General features: G+C 40.7%; 1 protein-coding gene across 1 annotated transcript in view; it reads left to right on the top strand.

The window, feature by feature from the left end:
- Positions 1–13353, top strand: part of LOC107994357 (uncharacterized) — an 89310-nt gene extending 75957 nt beyond the window's left edge. Inside the window, exons 2-6 of the mRNA XM_062075868.1 lie at positions 6640–7119; positions 8197–9003; positions 9473–9903; positions 10940–12954; positions 13174–13353. Of these exons, the coding sequence (XP_061931852.1) occupies positions 6640–7119; positions 8197–9003; positions 9473–9903; positions 10940–12954; positions 13174–13353 (3913 nt within the window). The remainder of the gene's footprint in view (positions 1–6639; positions 7120–8196; positions 9004–9472; positions 9904–10939; positions 12955–13173) is intronic.
- The last annotated feature ends 6930 nt before the right edge of the window (positions 13354–20283 follow it).

The raw sequence follows: 20283 nt of genomic DNA on the forward strand, positions 1-20283 counted from the left end.
ACCATCGATGGGTACAGGGCCGGTACGCGATTGATTGGTTAACATGTCCGGCCTGCCCCCCGGTCTGCCCTTGATTATCTATCTCTCCACCCTGTCTGCACCCTTACTCACCTCGGTCCATCCTTTCTCCCCCTTTGCCCTTCCTGCAACGCAACGTATCATTCAAATTGCGGTATTAAATCCCATCCCTCGATCAACCCTCCCCTCCCTTCGACTCTTTTTGCCCAAAAACTGGTTCCTGGCCGGGAGCTAGCGGATGAAAATTGCACGTGCATTTCGTTGTAGAGAGAACCCTTTCCAAGAATTCCTCCTCCTCTCTCTCGATCCGTTTTAATCATTCATGAAGAAGGATGCAATGAAGAATTTTTGTGGAATTTTTGTTGACAGGATAGGATATAGGATACAACCTGTTACGTGAAAATAAATATAGCAAATGACGGATATTAATTATTAACGAGTGATAAATCTATCTTACTTATCTAGAACTGAAAAAAAACTAACAGAAATAAGCGATAGAGGCGTTGCCTATCGTTCGAGCCTACGAATTGAGAAATAAAATAGATTTTACAAACAAAATTTCAAACGACACATAACAAATATTACACATAAATTGACGTGAAACGATTACGATCTCTTTCTCGAAAAAAGAAAAGAAAAACAAGACTAAACGCGTTCCAACCTGTGCGTAAAAGTTGAATACCCTGAAATTGTTTGCCGGCGGCTAAGACCTATCCTTTCCAATGGTGGTTCAACGTGATGGTGAGCGTGAAACGAAGAGCGGCCCCCAAAGAAAGAAATGGAAAAAAAAGAAAGGAGGAAGAAGAACCACTGTAGACAGACTTACGTGTCCCCAGGTGTGCGCCCATGCTGAAAACCGTTATGCGAAAGGTAACTGAAAACGGCACGCAGGGGCCCCCTTGTGGTCTTTTTTTTTTTTTCACGAAAGAAAGGAGGCGCGACACCCTCCTCCCTCGCCTCTCCACCCCGTTTTATTTTTTCGGCTCGCAAAGGGAAGCATTTTTGCACGCAGCCTGAACACGTAGGCGTAGGGTAGGTGTCTATTAAGGCACAAGAGTGACATAATACTCGCCACTTAAAAAAGGGTTGCCGTGTGACCAGACAGCGAGAGGGTGTCTGGTGTCTCAAGAGCCCCACTCCTATCTACCGTGTATCCATCCTCCCTTACGGGTTGCGCTAAGACAAATGCGTACCCTCCGGCGTATCCACCCACACGAGCACGTATCCACGCGTGTATCGGCACGTACGAGATACGTTGATTTGATCGGGGTTTAATCTGGAACCTGTTTCGATAAACTCTTTTCGTTCATATTGTTGAAAATGAGATTCTTTTTTTTTTTCTTTTTTGAAGTTTGAAGTCGATTCGTGGATTTGTTTGACGTCGACTTTTTTCCAAAATTTATGTGCATTGGAAAAAGATGGAGAAATGAAAGGTGCGATTATATTTTTATATATATTTTGTTTCTCATAATAATATCGAATCGAGGTTTGAGATTGAGAAAGAGAGATTGTGGAACTGGGATTATTAATGTTAGAAAATTATGAATTTTAGTCTTAAAATATGATAGTTTGTCGATGAATGGAAAGAAGGGAGGAAGAATAAAATAAAACGAAATACGAGCATCGATTGCAATTATTGTTTTAACACTGACCTTGGAATGAACGTAATATTCGAAAAAATTCTCCATTATATTGCTTCGTTTTATATTAATAATCATGAATATATTAATTCGTTCGTTTCAAAGGAATACATTTTCGCGTCAGGGTTGACGAGTTTGAATAAAATATCAGTAAATTTCGTGTTTATTTCACAGCGTGTATTTATTTCACAAATTTTAGGATGTGATGTAAAAGCATTAATAACACCTTTCTCGTGTAACATTAACATATCACTTTCAAATGGTAGAATTTCTCTCCAGTTTTTGGTTCGGCATTAATGGGCTCCTCTGTGTTCCAGAGAAAAATTACACTTTTTCAACATAATTAAACTCATAAATAATCGTTTGCATAAAATATTTCAAAAAGTTTAGAGATACTTGAAAATCGAGATACTAATGAAATCATAATTGTTTTTTAAAAAACAAAAAAAAAATTTACATTTAAATATTCGTATTTTCCACTCAATCCAAATACATAAAATCACCATTTTACCCATTCGACACACGCGATCCAAAATTCTACAACTACTCCATTCCAATTCCGGTTGAATTACACGCATTACACCCATTATACCCTTCATAAAAATATATAAGCAAGGATTCTCACGTTTCAGATGCAAAATTTTCGTGCAACGGGGGGATGAAATTTAGCCGGATGCTGCCCCGCCCACTCGAGACGTTTCATTCCGTGGATGAAAAGCGGCCACGGATTACCTTTACAAAATACATTCGAGGGATTCTCAACGTTTTCGTTGGAAGGTTGCTCGATCCTTTTTTTCCCGAGGAATACAATTTTATGGCTCGTCTTTTGAAAAAAAAAAAAAAGGGAGTCTCTAACCCTCCCACCCTTTCTCGTTGTCGAGAAGGACAAGCGAAGGCGCGGATCAAAAGGGGCGAGCAAGACGATCGAAGGGAAGGGAAGGGAAGGTGGAAAAGAAAATGAAGAAGGGGAGGCAAGAAATCTGCTTCTTTCCACGATGCGTGAAACGCATCCTCCTCCCTCGAAGACTAACCAACCCTGAGTTAGCCCATCTCGAAGGGTGTAAATGTAGCGGCGGATAGATTCGCAAATATTACGAGAGAGATAGAGAGGGCAGACGGAAAGGGCGGAGACGGGGAGAAATTTCTACGAAATTTTTAACCTCCAGACATCCATCACTATATACGCGACAGCTAACCACCTCAACCCCTGGCCGGATCCGCCAGACTGCACCGAGCTTTTCTACGTACGTTTCGAGCCACGATTCGTCAAGTGATGATCCGTCATACGGATACTCGTCTCGTATCGTGCGATGCATCAAATTATTGTACACGTTATATACGCAGGAGCGAGTCTGGAAAAGTTTTCAATTCGTAAGAGAAATAATAACGATAGTTGGTAGAAAATTTGAAAATTTTATTTAATACAACAGAAAATTTTAATCGAAAAAATAAATAATACAGGAGGAGGAGATTAATGAAATCAAAGTAAAAACAAGGTAGAATTAAATGATTGCACGCGTGCAAGAATCGCGATAAGAACAAAAGAGAGGAGAACAAAATATAGAGAAGAAAAAAAAAAGAAGAAAAGAAAAACTCCTGAACGACGGCTAATTCGAATTCACGCGTCCTCTCGTCCTTCCCTCCCCCCGGAACCACGATCCCAGAGAGAGCGGAAAGAGTCGCAGTTTCAATTTCTCTATTAAAAGGGTAACTCACTTTCGCGCAGGCACGGGAGGGGAGGGGAAAAAACGAGCAACGAACGAGCAACACGAGGAAAACACGAACGGGCAACTGTTAGGACGCAGCGGCGTCGAATTAAACGTGAAAAGCCGTAAATTATAATCCGGCTGGCTCTGCCTGAGAGCGGCGAGCCGCCTGTGTTTTTCATCGGGGTCGGATTATCCGCGGGGTAAACAATGCAAAATTATAACGAACGTGAACCAAAAAAAAAAAAGAAAGAAAGAAAGGAAGGAAGGAAGAAAAAAGGAAAGAAAAAGAACGAAATGTTTCTCGATACTGGAAAAAAGCGTGGAAACAACGCTTTGCAAGAGCAGACGTCTATGCATGCCCTCTTCGTTCGCATATTCGGATGGTATTGTTGGACGACAACGAGGAAGAGGAGAGCTTCGTTTTCGATGTAAATTTTTTAAATCGGTTTAATTAGAGGACGCCACTATTATTTTCCCGCGCGCAGAGAGCGAAAACGGTAAACGGTCTCGAGCCGCGAACCGTTTAAGTTCCCTTCAATGATTTATTTCCTTTTCCAATTTGCGCGACAATGGCCGCGCGCGCGCGCGCATTGTGAAGCTCGCGCCCTTTGTGCCGCGAGAAATTGCGGCCACGTAACGTCGAAAAGGGGCGGGGAAGAAAAATTTACAATGCAAACGACGAAGGAGGGGAGGGAAAGAAACGACGACGCGTGGAGAAAATGTAAACGGACCAAGTGTTCAAAACCCGCTCGTTTCGATTGCAAGAAGATATCTTTCTCGTGAATCGAGATTAATTAAGGAAGGATTCTTTCATTGGATCGAAATGAATGGAGAATGCTCGGAATTTATTGAATTTTGTTGCGTATTATCTCCGTTACGAGCGTTTTGAAACGATGAAATAATCGTTGAACAGCGTTATATTTTCCATTCACGAACGAATGTTACGTTATGTATTCGTGTCGACGTTGTTGGCGGAAGTTGTAGATTTATTTTTTAATATTAAAAATGCGAGGGAGGGAAAAATGTGTAGTTTCTGTGTTGGGGAAATGTTGCTCGAAATATATAGAAATATCGGTATCGATGTAACGGTGCATATTTGCGGGAAATACGAGATCGCGAGAGGGATGCATTACTCGAGGAAACCAAGTTGCGTTTGAGGAATCGCGAACTTGAGGTCTCTTGCCTGTTGCGTTCCTCTTGGAAAATTTTCCTCTGGAAATTATTCTTCGAGCTATCGTGTCGTGCGCTTTTCGTGCATCGATCCATCAAGATTCTACCCCATTTTCTTCAAGAATTTATTTAAGAGTTAAATTATTATAAAAAAGAGAGGGAGGGAAAATGCATCAAAAATTCTAAAAGAACGAACTATTAAAATCGAGAAATATATTTCAACAAGTTTATAAAAAGAATGTTTATTATAATTTATTACAGAATAATCTGAAACAAACAACGTGTAACATACTTTATTTTCCATCGAGTATAACGTCCAATTGTAGAATAACCAATTAGAATAATTCAATTTTTTCGTTATCGTCACAATCTACCTCGATTTTCATCCAAATCTCCTTTCGTTCCATTCTAGAAACGAATCGTTTCATCCCCTTCTCCCTCCAATCGCGAATTGGCAAAATGGTGGGGAGGGAAATCGGTATCGCGAAGCATTAATCCGTCGCGGAGACGGTAATTTCCATGCTAATTCGAGCGTTTTTTTTCGAACGTAACGTATTCGTATCACGTACCACCACGTACATCGAGCCATCACGGTCATCAGCACTCTCCCCTCCCCCGATATTTGCCAAATATTCATAGAATTCTCTCTTTTAAGCCCACGAACGGATAAACATTCGTATGTAATATTTGCCGAACGTGTTACGAAAATATGCAATATATATATATATATATATATACACATACATACATACATGATTTTTGGCGGCGCGCGTTTGTGTTCGTGGCGGACAAGCGGCCACGATCATGCTCGTACACGCGCGCTCGCGAGCGTAAAAATACACCGCGCGATAACTGCGCCACACGATAACAGTCGCGAATGTTTCTCTCATAACCAAACTTTCGGCCTCCCCTCGACTCGGCAATGACAACTAACCCCGGAAATTTCCAAATTTCACAAGTTCCAAACTAAAAACCTTCGACATCCAGACCTCCCACCCTCGAAAATGTGACTTACTTGACGGCCATCGTCGCGAACTGTCCATGTGAATCACGCCAACTAGCCATTCCTCGATCACCGTCCTACGCAGAGGATCGTGGACATTTGTGTAAATTTCGATCCATGGTTAAACGCGGTATTTTCGTGGGTTTTTCTTTTCTTCCTCCTCCTCTTCCTCTTCATTCATCGCGATAACATATTCGATCCGTCCCGTCCGCTTTCTCTCGTTCGGGAGAAAGTTTGTTTGAAACAATAGGGAAACAAAAAAATGGGCTTAAGTAAAGTAAGATAATATATTTTCGTAGGAGGGGGGAAAAAGTGGTGAGAATTTGCGAGGATCGAAAAAGAAGTTTCGAGCAGAGGGAGGACAATTTTTTTCGATAAAAAGGAAAAAAGATTTGTCCCCTTTGTCCCCATATAGATTGCGTTTGATCATTAACGCAATTTTTACGCCGAATTTCAAACGTGCAATCCGTTCGTTGCCTGTGTCATCCCGTTGAAATTATGGAATTTGATTCAATCTTTCTCAATGATCTCGGATGATCGTGCATAATACTGCATAAAAAGGAAAGAAAAGAAGCTGATTGCAGATTGGAATTCGCGACAAAAATACGAAATAAGAATATTCTGCGCAACGAAAAAAATCATAATTTGCACAATCATTCTCGATAACAACAGGACTCGTTTAAACGATCATTTCGGGATCCCCCACTCGTATCGGAATCACCATCTCTAACCGAATTACACACCGCATAAACATTTGCAGAGCATGCTACCCATTTTACTGGACGCAATATGAGTTCGCACAAGGACAGTATAATCGTCGTAAATTGATAATATAATGCGCTAAAAAGCGAGGCAACGATATCCGACAATCAAAGCGATCCAATCCATTGAACATTCTCCAGTACCGATTCATTCTCGATCGTCCATCGATTAATTTATTTACCAAATTATCGGAATCTGTTCGTGTCCCTTGGCCCGGTAATATTGGTAATACGCCAATAATATTGGTAATAATATTGGTATAATCCTCCGTCCATTCCAATAATCGTGCCCCACCACGTTCCACGAATAAAATGTAAACTTGTGTATTGGCGTGTAGATTTGAGCTCTCCTGTTGCCTGATGGATTCCAGTGGAATTCAAAGTAAGAAAGAATCGGAGGAATCGCAACAGATCGTTTCGAACAACGTAGAAAACAATAAAAACGAGAAGAGCCAAGACGTTGACACGACGTTGAAACCGAAGGAGATCACCAATCCGAAGATTTTCAACAATCCAGGACATCAATACAAGAAGAGCGTCCAGCTGAGGGAGTGCGTAACGTCCGAGCGTATGAGAGACTCGACTTATAAGCCCTGCTATCCCGAGAGAAACCCGAAAGAATTCACGGACAACAGCGAGAACAGAGATAATAGAGATCCGCTTTATGATAATTATGGTGGGAATGGTGTGACTCACATCGATACGCACAAGAACTGCAAAAGTGGAATAAATATCAACATCGTCTCTCAACAACCCTGCGAGAACATCAAGTTGGAAAAACCCTTGTACACTGTTTCGTTTAAAAAGTGTTACGATAAGTTAGTACCTGCTTTATTTTTATTACACACGAATAATATATCGGAGCAGAATCTTGGAAGGATTGGAAGAAAAATTTTGAGACGAATTTCCTGGGTGTATTTAATATTTATTCCGTTCTTCTTAGAGAGAAACTTGGCAATAACTAATAAGGAGAAATATAGTGAGTGCATGGCTAATAGTAAAATAATGAAAATTAAAATATATAATACTCGTTATTAATGGATTTTTCTGTAAATATTGCTTTTCTTAGTTGAGTAGCATAAATGCATAAATACTTTACCGTACATAAAATTCCTTTTCTTCCAGTTCTTTCGATTCCGTCTGGAACATAAATTATTTTTATTGAAATTATTTTCACTTGATTTTTTTTTTTTTTTTGTTTTTTGATAAATTGTTTCAAATTGTTTCTAATAACATTTGTCCGAACGTTTTAACGCGTACGAGATCGATGACCGAAAAGTAGAATCATGCGATACCTCCTCGCAATAGCTGAAGGCCTAGTATCTGGGTCATCAACTGAAATCAATGGTATCAGGCAATTCTCGAATTGTTATAAAAAAAAATCATTGCTCAGAGAAATGCGTCGTGATATAAGCGTTTAAAAAACGTACAAAACGATCGTACGTTTTAAAAAATAAGGAAAGAAATTAATAATTTGCTGTATAAAAATATGTTGAAACAATTTAGATTCTCCTAGATACAAACATTTTTTGAAGGATATGAAAAAAAGCACAAGAAAAAATTAACTAGCCCATTTTTATTAATTTTTTCATTAATCAGTTAAAAGATATCGCTATAAAAGATTTAACAAGATAACTATTTTAATTATAAATATACGACTCTTTAAATCCATTTTTATTTTCATTTCCATTATCATATCACGATTGATCTGATTCTTCAGAAACTTGGAAACAATAAAAATTATTCTAATCTTATAATAATCAGAAATTAAAACTATACGTCACAAAGATTAGAAAAGATATAAATTAAAAATCTGATCTTGTCCATCCCTTTCGAACAAACTTGTCCAATTACGACAATTTTCTAATCTTTGTATACGTCGTAAAACGAAAAAGGATAGAAAAAAATTACTTACAAACTTTCATTCTTATCTTATCCCGTGATCGTCACGTTCGTGACAGGGAACCGGAATTAAAATCGGGGAACAAACGAAGAGTGATTCACGCCATGTGCGGGGGCAAAGCGAAAAACTGTGGCAACAGGATGGAGGGGAAGAATTTCCGGTGCACCTTCGAGAACTGTTGCGGCAAGTGCGAGTCGTACATCATGGAGATGCAAAACAACGATTGCAACTCGTGCAACTCGTGCAACGACTGCAACTCGGCGTGGCAAAACAACGAGGAGGACTGTTGCTGCCCCCGCGAGATGGAGGTGGTCGAGGACTACCAAAACCCAAGTAAACAATGCCTGCAACACGTCCATTTCGGAAGCTGCCCGAAAGCGCAGAATTGCGCTAGATCGGACCACTCCACGTGCTCGTTCTGCTCGAGGAAGTGCACGCCGTCCAAGGCGAGTTTGTTCGTCGAGATCGGGGAGAGCGTGGGGAACGTGTGCAATCTAAACTCCGCCCAGGCGTTCCGCTGCGACTCGATGGAATTGATCGACGATTGCATGAGGAACGAGCATTGTTCCGTGAAGAGGAACAAGTCGGATTGTTTCAGGAGCAAGCACAAGTGTAAGAAGAACGAGGCCAAGTTCAATCCGAATTGCCAGGGTCGGCCTGGCGCCATGGAGCGCAGCTACTCGGATGGTATGCCGCGTATGAATCTGTACGTCGACAATTGCACGGTCGAAACCCAGGAAGGCTGGACCGAGATGAGGAACACACGCTCCATCACCTTCGAGGAGACGCCTGTGCGCAAGTGAGTCGGATTATCGATTCTCGAATAAAAGTTTATGTATCCGCGCGAACACGTTTTTCCTTTTCTTTCTTTCTTTTTTTTTTTTCTGTGATACTTTGAATACGTATATATTCCTTTTATTTTAATGTATTTTAAGACGTAGAGAAATATTGTTATTCCGTGGAAATAATTTATTGGTATTCCGTAAGGTTTACTTAATAATGCTACAAGTGCAGAATTATCTCAAAATATTCCGTTGTATTCATCGTTTGCTTTTCAATTTGAAAGAATATATTAATAATTCGTGCACGATATCGATGTACGTACACAATAGATAACATGACGTAAAAAAAAAAAAAGAATCGTGTAAAAGAAAAATTAACGTTGGCAAGCGGTTGTCTCTCCGTTCCTTCGAAACTTATTTGAAATGTTAAATTAATAAGAAAAAAAGAAATAATTAAAACGAATAACGTTACGAAAAACTTTGTAGAATATCGACGGGAAGCGATCCGTACTTGAGGAAGCAAGAGCAATGTAGCAAGCATTGCGAGCACAGAGAGCATAGTTCGTTAACGGGGGACTCACGAAAGGGAAAGATTTGGACGCATCTGCACGACACGTACAAGTCTTTTGTGAATAAGGCGACGACGGGTATCGGTCAGATCGTAAAACAAACTTCCAACAAATTCAAACGATCGAAGACATTGCCGAAGGATAATCATTTGTGCAGTAAATGCGCGAGCAATATTATATACATGGACCAATTCAGTCAGTCGGAAAAATGCAATAAATGCGCGTACGATTCTTGTTGGCAAGACGTAGATATAGGCCAGGATTCGAACAAGTGCGAGCATTGCTGTAGAAACATGTGTTGCGATGGACTTCCCGATTGTCAAACGCCCATGTGCCAAAGTACGTTTCCATTTTAATATCAAAGATAATTGAAAGATATGTGTATTAGGGGTACCCATAAGCGTATAAGAAAATTAACCGTTTTCGTGCGATCCTATTATCTTGGTTTATCCACGATCTTTCGCCGTGTGTGTATATTTCTTTGTATTCCTTTTTCCATTAAAAATGTGCTAGGTGTACGAGGGAAAGTATGAAGCGAGCGTGAATTTATTTATTTTCAAAGTTTTTATTTTCCTCGATCTTTTAAACCATCCTTCCTTGGATATCGTAAATTTCCTTTGTCGAACTTCGATCGACGGTATGCCTTCTTCGGAGGATTAATAGTTCATCATTTTGTTTTGAAATGACAGACAAAGCTTCTTCTTCTTCTTCTTTCTTCTTTTTTTTTCTTTTTTTGTTCGAAACACAGGTAAGAATAATAATAATAATAATAATAAGTTAATAATAATAATAATAAATGGATAACGAGAAGAATGAAAAAAAAAGGACAATTATGGGTACCCTTAATATTTTGCAACACCCTCACACTGCATGTGCAAGAATATTCCGTGACGGTTTTTCTGTTAATCCTGTTTATTTTTAAATATTTTACATATGAATTGTTGTGAAACACCTCGCAGTTTCCTTAGTTTTGGAAAATTTTTTTTTTAGGATACACGTAAAGAAAGGAATTTGTAACCACTCGTTGCAGTTCCAAGAGAAAGGAAGGAATCACATGGAATCGCCCAGGGTTGCAGTGTGGGGGTTTAATTAACGCCTAAAATGCGGTGAAATATATAACAAATATATATATAAATATATATAGATATATATATATATGAATATACATCAAAATATTTTGTAACTTTATGACATGAAATAAATACTTTCCTTTCCAACGTATAAATTTTTAAATATCTCGCATCTTTTCAATATCCCTCGTGGCATAGCGTAAAATGGCCAATCCCGATAGGACCCCCTCTTATTTCGTGAATAGAATCACCGACAGATCGCTCATTAATCGAATCATCGTTCGATGATATAAAGATCGAGACTTGTTTTCCAGATAATTATTCCAAGCCTGAATGCGACACGCGGGAACAGATACAGCCTAACACAGATAATTACCTATGCGGAGGGGTGCGAGACAATTTCTACAATTGCAACAACGACCCGCTTGCCGAGCAACTGTTGAGCTTGCTCAAATGCAACAGATCCCGCACGAAGGGGGGCGGGGATTCGTTCAATCAGAGGAAGAAGCAATCGAGCTGTAACCCGAGATCGTCCAACAACCGCGGCAACACCGTGCAGAAAAATCCAACGAAACAGATCGTGGTTAGAAGATCGAACCCGCCCCAGACCAATCCGCCCCAGACGAACGCGCCCCAGACGAACGCGCCCCAGACGAACGCGCCCCAAACGAACGCGCCCCAACCGCCCGCCAGGCCCATCACGCGCGTGGACGTGAGCGTGCAGACGAGTTTCGTCGACACCACGATCGACCCCCTCGAGCCGTACACCACCATCTACCCACCCTCGTTGGAAACTACGTACCACAGGGTAACGATAAGCCCGGACCAAACGGGGATATCTATCACGACGAGCGCGATAGACAAAAGCCAAGAGATAGAGTCGATCGAGGACATATCGGACGAGTATCACAGGCCCCCGTTCGTGAGGAGGCCTGTCGAGATGGCTTCGATCGAGGAGATCGAGGACGTCGACGAGTCCACCATTTACCGCCCGTTACCCGATCCAAGGAGGAGGATGTTGCCGTCCGAGATAGAGCCGGTCGACGACACGACCGTGTACCGCACCCTGCCGCCCAGGGAGGAGCCCCCCGTCACGCCCGAGCCGAGGCCGGTGAGAAGAAGAGTGGTGCCCAGTCCCCCGAGCCTGCCTAGCCCCGAGAGGGCAGAGTGGACGCCGAGGTACGTGTCTACGCCTGTGCGCGCCCCAACCCCCCGCAGAGTGGTCCCGAGCCCCCCCACGGAGTGGACGCCGCCCAGGTACCCACCGCGCACGCCGCCCAGGCCCGCCAGGCCCCCCGACGTCAGAACCCCGCCACCGCCTCCGAGGAGGCCCGTGGCAAGGCCGGAAACGCCGAGGACCCCTCCGGAACCGACGCCTCCCCCGCCTGCCAGGGCCATTCAGTGCGCCCTGGTCAAAGAGATACGAGTGATATGCACCCCGAGCCTGAGGGACGTGACAGGTAGGATAGGGGACGTGTGCGCCTGCCCCTCGAAAGAGAAGGTGCCCCCCCCGCCGCCAGTGTTGCCCAAGGTGGTCACGAAAGAGCCTGGCCCGCCGCCCAAACCTGAAAAGCCTCCACCGCCCAAACCCGAAACACCTCCACCGCCCAAACCCGAGACGCCTCCACCGCCCAAACCCGAGACACCTCCACCGGCCGAGGTGGCTGCGCCCGAAGTAACCCCGGAGGTGGTGGCCGCCGAGGAGGCGCCGGAAGCAGCGGAGCCCCCTGCGGAGGAGGCGCCCGCTGCCGAGGAGGCGCCCGAGGCGGCGCCTGCGGCCGAAGAAACGCCTGAGGCGGAGGCGGAAACGCCGGCCGAGGAGAAGGAGGCTTCTCCCGCGGAGGAGAAGGAAGAGGAGAGGGTGGAAGGGGGCGAGGGGATGCACGTAGAATCGGGCGAGGAGAGCCCTATAACGGATACACCGGAGGAAGTGGCCACGGCCACGACGGAGGAGGATTTGATCGAGTCGAGCGATGCGAAGGAGGAGGAAGAGAGAAAGGCGGAGAAAAGGGAGCTGGCCGCGACCCCGAGGAAGGAGGTCACCTCTGCTTCGCCGGAGGAGGTTAGAACGGAGGTGACGGAGCCTCCACCGTTGGACATGTCGAGGCTGCCGAGGATCCAGGTGCACACGAAAATACCAATTGAATTGGCGAGAAAGTTGGAGGGGGCCCGGACGCACGTGAACGTGCAGATGCAAACGTCGAACACGATCCTGACCCAGATTTTGTCCGAGTTTCAAACGGGGACCCAAAAGAAGCAGCTCATGATGAGCATCAAGTTGCACTCGGACGTAGATGAGGACGAGGACGAGGATGATTTCGATATCGAAGTAAGAGGAAATGGTTTACCGATCGAATTATTTAAATCAGGCCTGACCAACTATAATAATAATAATAATAATAATAATTAAAATCATCGTTCCCTGCTATCTCGCATTTGCTCGACGCTTCGAGCGATCGTTGCCTGGTTTTTTAAATTCATCGAGAGTATTCGATTACGCGGAAAGGAGAAACGGATAAAAATGATTTGGCGAAATCGAATATTCCAGGAGCTGCCCGTTCGAAGACAGTTGTTCGTAGATGACGAAGACGATGACGATGAAGATCTTGAACATATGAGAGATATAGAGCATCAACCAGTGAGGCGACCGTATCCCTATCCACCGTCGGAAAGGGTTTATACACCTCGATACGATGTTTCCACGAACACGAGTAAGGGACATGTCTAGAGAAATGTATTTTGCGTTCGAAAGTTCTTTCATTCTTCTCTTTTTCGTGAAGCCAATCCTATCCTCCCCATCGAGAGAATCGAGCTTTCTTTTAGGTATCCTAATATCATGTTCGTCCACCAAACTCTCTGTCACGATAGCTCTGTACCGTATGAGAGCGGAGAGAATCATGTTTCATATGTTTATTCCATTGATATTATATATGTAAATAACAAAAGTTAGTTTGTTCATCGTGGAAGGGTTGGTTAAGGCTTGTAGAGGGAATGGAGTTAATGGAGAGTTAATAGGAATTAATTATTGAAGAAAATTTTTAATTCTCTAAAGAGAATGTACGTTTAATAATAAAATAAATGGAAATGAGAATCCGTCGCGAGAAAGAGCGAAGAAATACTTGATTAAAGATTTCTTTTTATTTTTTTGTCACTTTGAGTTACGTTTGAAGATATTATGTTTATACTTCCTTGTAAATGTACCAAAATTTGGTGAATTATTGGACAATGTTATCAGTATTTTTTCATTTTTTCAAGGGAGAAAGATTGCAAGTTGTCGTTGTCGTAAAAAGGAGTCATATGTCGAGGAAAGTTTCATAATACTTGAAAATTCTCTAACGCTAGAATTTTAATAAAGCTTGTTAAAAATAATAATTGGGAATGATAATGAGTTTCTAATTTTCAGATGCAAGTTATACATTTTGCAGACCTTGCGGAAAATGGAAATGATGTCTTCGATAATGGTAAGAAATATATATATAGCATGTAATATAAAATATATAAATTTTAATTTTAACATAAAGACAATATATATTTTCTATATATACGTTCGCTTAATTATTTTTTAATTTTTTTTTTTTCATGAATTATAAATATACCCTCTCATTATTTATTCATCTTTAAGATCATTTACGATCATTCATCACAATAACACACAATCATATACGATATACAACTATACAATTATTTAATGGAAAAAGCTGTAATAATATCCTATGTTCACTTCATAAAAACGAAACAATATTCCATATGAAACATATTTCAGTTCGTTATTGATAAATGACATAAACACCCATAACCTGTAAACACAATGTAACACATTTCCAAATTAAAAGTGCGATCCCTCATTTCCACTCAACATTCTCACGAAACCACATTACACGAACAGGAAAAAAAGAAAAGGGACCATCATCGTTACCGTTAAAACCGACACGAATCAATCATAAAATGGTTACTTAACCAAACATGCATCCCAATAAATTCTTCATTCTCTCAAAGAAACTTTTCTATATGAAAAACAACCTGTGCTTATAATTTTCACTCTTCCTATTCTCCAGCGATAGATCGACACCTGTAAACAGTTATCATAACAGAGAGGATAAGGGCTTGGCAACGAAGTCGCGATGGAGTTACACGTTAACCCCTTCGACAATCCGACAACCGTCATATCTCTGAAGAAGGCAGGCAAGATTCCAATCGTGATAAACTCGGATAAGGATGATTGCTCGGAACCGTATTGCGTGATAACGGTGCCCGACAACAAAAATGCCTTGATCCAGTCAATCGTGAAAACGGACAACGTGCACATCACCACGGAAATATACTCGAAGACGAAGCTACCCTCGATCTTCGCTCACTGCAAATTACCGAAACCACAGCTAGAGGTGCGCGACGACGAATGCGTGATACTTCACGCGGCAAGATCGAAGGCCGTCAATATACCGAGCGATTCCGAGCTGGTCAATAACTCTGGCTGCGACGACGACGGAAAACAATACCACAAGATCGCTTGCATCGCCCCTCAGATCTATAAAATCATGTGTAAAAATTCCTGTCCCAACTTGATATTGACACAATTTTCCCAATCTTCGCAAACCGTGAGGAGGACCAGGTCGATGAACGACAAATTCGACGACTCGGACAACGAAGTAATCCCGGTAAAAAAATCGGAATCGGAAATCTCGATAACCGAGGAAGTGTTGGCGAAGAACGAAGTATCGCCTAGGAACGAAGTATCGCCTAGGAATGAAGTATCGCCTAGGAATGAAGTATCGCCTAGGAATGAAGTATCGCCTAGGAATGAAGTATCGCCGAGGAATGAAGTATCGCCGAAGAATGAAGTACCGCCGAGGAATGAGGTGGTGGGGAGGAATGAAGTGTCGGGGAGAAACGAGGTGCCGCCGAAAAACGAAATATCACCGAGAAATGAAGTACCGCCGAGGAACGACGTGGCGCATAGGAATGAAATACCGTTGAAAAACGACGTATCGCCGAAAAATGAATTAGTGGCGAAAAATGAGATAGTGGCGAAAAACGAGATATTGCTGAAGGATAAAATGGTGATTAACGATGAAACTCTTATAAGGAAGAACACGACTGTAAAGTTGGTGAACGGTAACGATACAGCGCCAATGATAATTACGAACGACGAGGACGCAAAATTGATCGACGAGGACGAGGACGAAGCGATAGAAGAGTACCCAGATGTGATAGAAGAGGTGGTAGAGGAGCGGGTCGAGAGCACGCAGACCGAACCTATCCCGACCAAGGACATAGCCATCGACTCGAGGGAGATGAGGAACGATATAGAGAAATACGTAACGAAGTACAAACACTACAGGGATATATTCGAGATGGGTACGATGGGTACGGGGCATTCGTTAATGTGGCTGGAGAAACCTAAGAGACCTCCTAAGGAATGCAGATTGCTTTGCCCGCAACCGGGCAGATACATCTGCTCGGGGATAAGCGATATGGCCCTCTCTTGCGAGATGTGCGATCAACGGAATCGTTGCTATCGCAACGATTTGGAACAATTTGGAAGAACCGGGAACGAATATTGGTCGACCAGCGCTTACTCGTTTCAATTCGAGCATTACCTGCGGAGCTGCTACTATCGTAACAATATATACAATTGTTACAATAAAGCGATCAACTGCTACAGGTCTTACAACAATATGCACTGCTGTGCCAGGACTCATTCGAACCATTTATCCAATTATTGTTACTCTTACAACTCTTGGGGATACTCTTGACATATATGATACATTCAGATTAAATCGTTGTAATATTTTGGTATTAAAGCTAATCTTAAACTTACGTCAAGGCCTTCTGTTGTACATAACGTTTCAAAATATATTAAAGAAATGCGACATTAAATAAAGGAATTATTCATTTTAAATAAAGGAAAGTATAAATATGCAAAATCGTTTTTACTCTAAATTCTTTTTTTCCTCTTTTATGTATATTTTTCTTATCATTTTTATAGTTTAGTAAAAGTATAGTGTAATTTTAGTAAAAGTCGACAGGATATATATAGACGTATATCGCAAGATTCGAAAGATCTCGAATAATAAAAAATTATTCTCTATAGATTTATTTTAAAAAAAAATTGAGGATAAATCATTCGTGGATAAAAAATAAATTTGTAATAACGATTGCTCGATACAGTTAAAAAAAGTAATTACAATAGTACAATCAAACGACGGTTAATAAATATGTCACTTGTTAATATTTTTATTTACAATAGTCGTCTACTTTCATGGTTAAAAATTCTTGGTGCAAAAATGGGCGTAATTTTTGCGTGACACGAGCCTAAAATCATCTTTTATTCAAAATTTCACAAGATAAAACAATAAAACGAGAGGAACGATAAAAGGATCTAAACTAGATCTGTTTTAAATTATTCAGTAACTGTTATAGTATACGTTAATGTAAAATTAAAAAAATCATAACGAATGTATAATTTCAAGGATCTCGTTATAACGATATAAAATGATTTTACAATCCGAATTACCTTTTTATTTTGTATTCTTGATTGTGCAGAGGAAAAGATGGTATTTCGATCCCTTGTTGGTAAGTTGGCTCTTGTAATTTTAATATTTATAACAAAGACATCTAATTGCAAATGGTGTAACGTGGTTGATCTATTAATTATTTAAAGAAAAAATAAAAAATAATTAATACTCGTACACGTTACAAGTAAATTCGCCTATTGTTACAAATTTATAAATTATTTAATCGTATATATTTTTTAATTGATTATCGATATTTACAAATTTACTTGATATTTTTCAATTAAAAATTATATACTGATCCCCGTAAAATAACCTCATATCAAAACATAGAAACTATTCGATATGTCTCGTATTAAAATATAAATTAAATAATCTCTAATTTACGACGATTGTGCAAATCACGTGCGAGAAAAACAGTGAATCATCCGATATACGATTCTTGTTTCTTCGCAAATAATAAAAATTTAAGGATTATTTGGTGATAATTTTTATTAAAACAATTTCTCTAAAATATTTTCACAATTAAATTAAATTCGATCGTTTCCTTCCATCCTTCGTGCCCGTAACCTCTCAAATTGATTTACCAAAATCCTATTCCAGGCAAAAATTTCGAACAATTTAAATTACTTGAGGAACCGGATTTTGGATCGGGCCCTCTTCTTCTTCTAATAATCCTCGAAATCGAGTGGACGGAAGGGGCTGGAAGTTAAAAGTTGGCCGAACAAATTTCTTCGCCGCGGGCGGCGTATCATCATCAAGTGGCCCTGGTGGTCAAGCCTCAACCTTGCTCGACCGGTGTCGAGAGAAAGAGCGTGGAAGTTCGTCGCGAAGTTCGCCGTCGCCGGCCAACCAGAAGCTCGAGTTGGAGCATCCCCCTTCGAGCTAAAAACCTGCGTACGACGTGTAATTACTGTGGTGGGTGGCTCGTTGTCATGTCGTACTTTAAAAAATTTTAGGGAAATACAATTATCGTGTCCCAAGCGTTGCCAAGCCTTAACAAGGCAGTTTTAAACCGTTTGCCGTTGCATATGCATGAAATTTAGAAAATTGCTAAAGGAAACCGGGAAAACTTGTAGGAAGAGTGAAGTTCGAAAGGAAAAGAAAAAGGAAAGGAGAAAATGATGCGCGTGTATTTATTCGAGCAACCCCTGTTAAACGAGTAATTATAATTACAGAGGATAACTTTAATGTATGGTGTATTATTGTATTATGTTTGTAGATATGATACAAACTTTAAATATATAACTTTTGTTCTATATTTTGAATATGAAAATGGATAATAAATCTCTGATTCGAAGTTGAATTAAAAGGTATATTATCGTTACAAAGGTACATGAATTTTATTTAAACTTTTTCAATGTTGAATAATATCCACTTTGACACTGATTTTCACGAAATTTGTGGGAAAGGTAAAAAAAAATATTTGATACTTCTTTTTTGAAATCAGCCTTGAAACAATCTAATCAATAACACAACAATTTTTCCTTTTTTTGAATTTTTTCTCAACTTAATATTAATTAGAAACAACTTAATATCGAGTGATTCGATTATCTCACGAATATTTACAGATACGAAAGGGAGAAATAATCGCACAAAGAAATCTCTCTTACCTTCAGCGATATATCATCTCAGCTCATACATGAATCCAACGGACGGTACGAATTTGAGCAAAAGTTCCAAACAGCAAGTGTTCGCCCGTGGCTCGTAAAATATAAAATCGCTCGGATATTTCGCGACAACGGGTCTTAAGAGAACATTTCGCTATCGTAAATGGCTTTCACCGGTCAGTTATCCACGAGACGGAAAACTTTCACCACGAGTTTACCACGAGCTTCTTCTTCTATCCTCTCTTCTTCAATTGCAAACCTTGTACAAAATGCGCCATCGAGAAATACCCTTATACAATTTCTCTCTCTCTCTCTTTCTTCCCTTTTTCTTTATATCATTTTCCAAAACGGCACGTGGCTGACGCGGTGAACAACGTATGAATATCCATTTGAGGGGAGAGGAAGGGGAAAAAAATGTCACGAAGCTGTAATAAAAAACGATGGCTTTCAAGGAAACTCGAGAACTCTTCGAGATCCCCCTTCTCCTCCTCCTGCTCCCCCTCTTCCTCGGCTAAAATCTCTGGTGGTTGTTGTCAAGAATATTTCGTGGCCGAGGAGACATCCCTCGTACGAGCGAGCTTAAGGGAAGATCGTGATACCTTAAGTGGCTTTAATGGTCAGTGTCCATTGAGACGAAAATTTCGCGGAACTTTGGTCCCCAAGTTTGCCGGAAGCCAGGGCGCAAGACACAGAGGCCTGGTGCCTCTTGGTTACCGGCCTCTGAGTGCCAAGTATCGCTCAGGACACGTGAGTAATCCTGAAGAACACGTTTCCCTGATGCAACCTCGTCGCCAGTTTTAGATGCCTCTGTTCTCTGGCTGCCAAGTTGCGAAGCCGCAGGGACGAGATGCGATTTGCGAAGTTGAGACGAGGAAGCGAGGATGTTGTTGTTTGAAAAGTTGTTGAAAAATATAATTTGGAGGGAATTGTGAAAATTTTTGGATTGTTTATTATGCTGCGATGTATATTTAGAATAGAATTATTATTATTATTAATAGCTCAATAATGGAGTTATTTTATGATTAAAAAATGATTGTTTTGGAATATCAGAAAGTATGAATTTATGGAGCTTTTCTATTCTCGATGTCGAGAATGATGAGAAAATAAGTTTAAACGGTAAACTTTCTCCTTCGATTTTATTTCGATCTAGATGGCGTAAAGTAAATTAAGAAAAATAGATCTATCAAATTTTCCCTTTCGTAAATCTTGGTTTGGAGATATTAAATGAAATTTTAATGTCATAATTATACGCGGATATTATCCGTGAATCATCGAAATTAAAATAATCGCGTTCGAAAAAAGGATATACAGTATAAATATACAAATTGTGCAAATTAATCATCCTCGATCCCATCAAATCGAATTACATTATCAAAATATAAATCTTCGGGGAGCAATAAACCGCTATCTCGCGGATTAATCGAGTAATAATTATAGAACGATTTGGAACGAAAATTTCCAAGTTAATAAACAAGGGGGGAAGGGAACTCGTTAACAATTCGTTAAAATAAAGTGAAACTTGGACGGTGTTTAAAT

The sequence above is a fragment of the Apis cerana genome, linkage group LG6, assembly GCF_029169275.1.
Source record: "Apis cerana isolate GH-2021 linkage group LG6, AcerK_1.0, whole genome shotgun sequence".
Classification (NCBI taxonomy): domain Eukaryota; kingdom Metazoa; phylum Arthropoda; class Insecta; order Hymenoptera; family Apidae; genus Apis; species Apis cerana.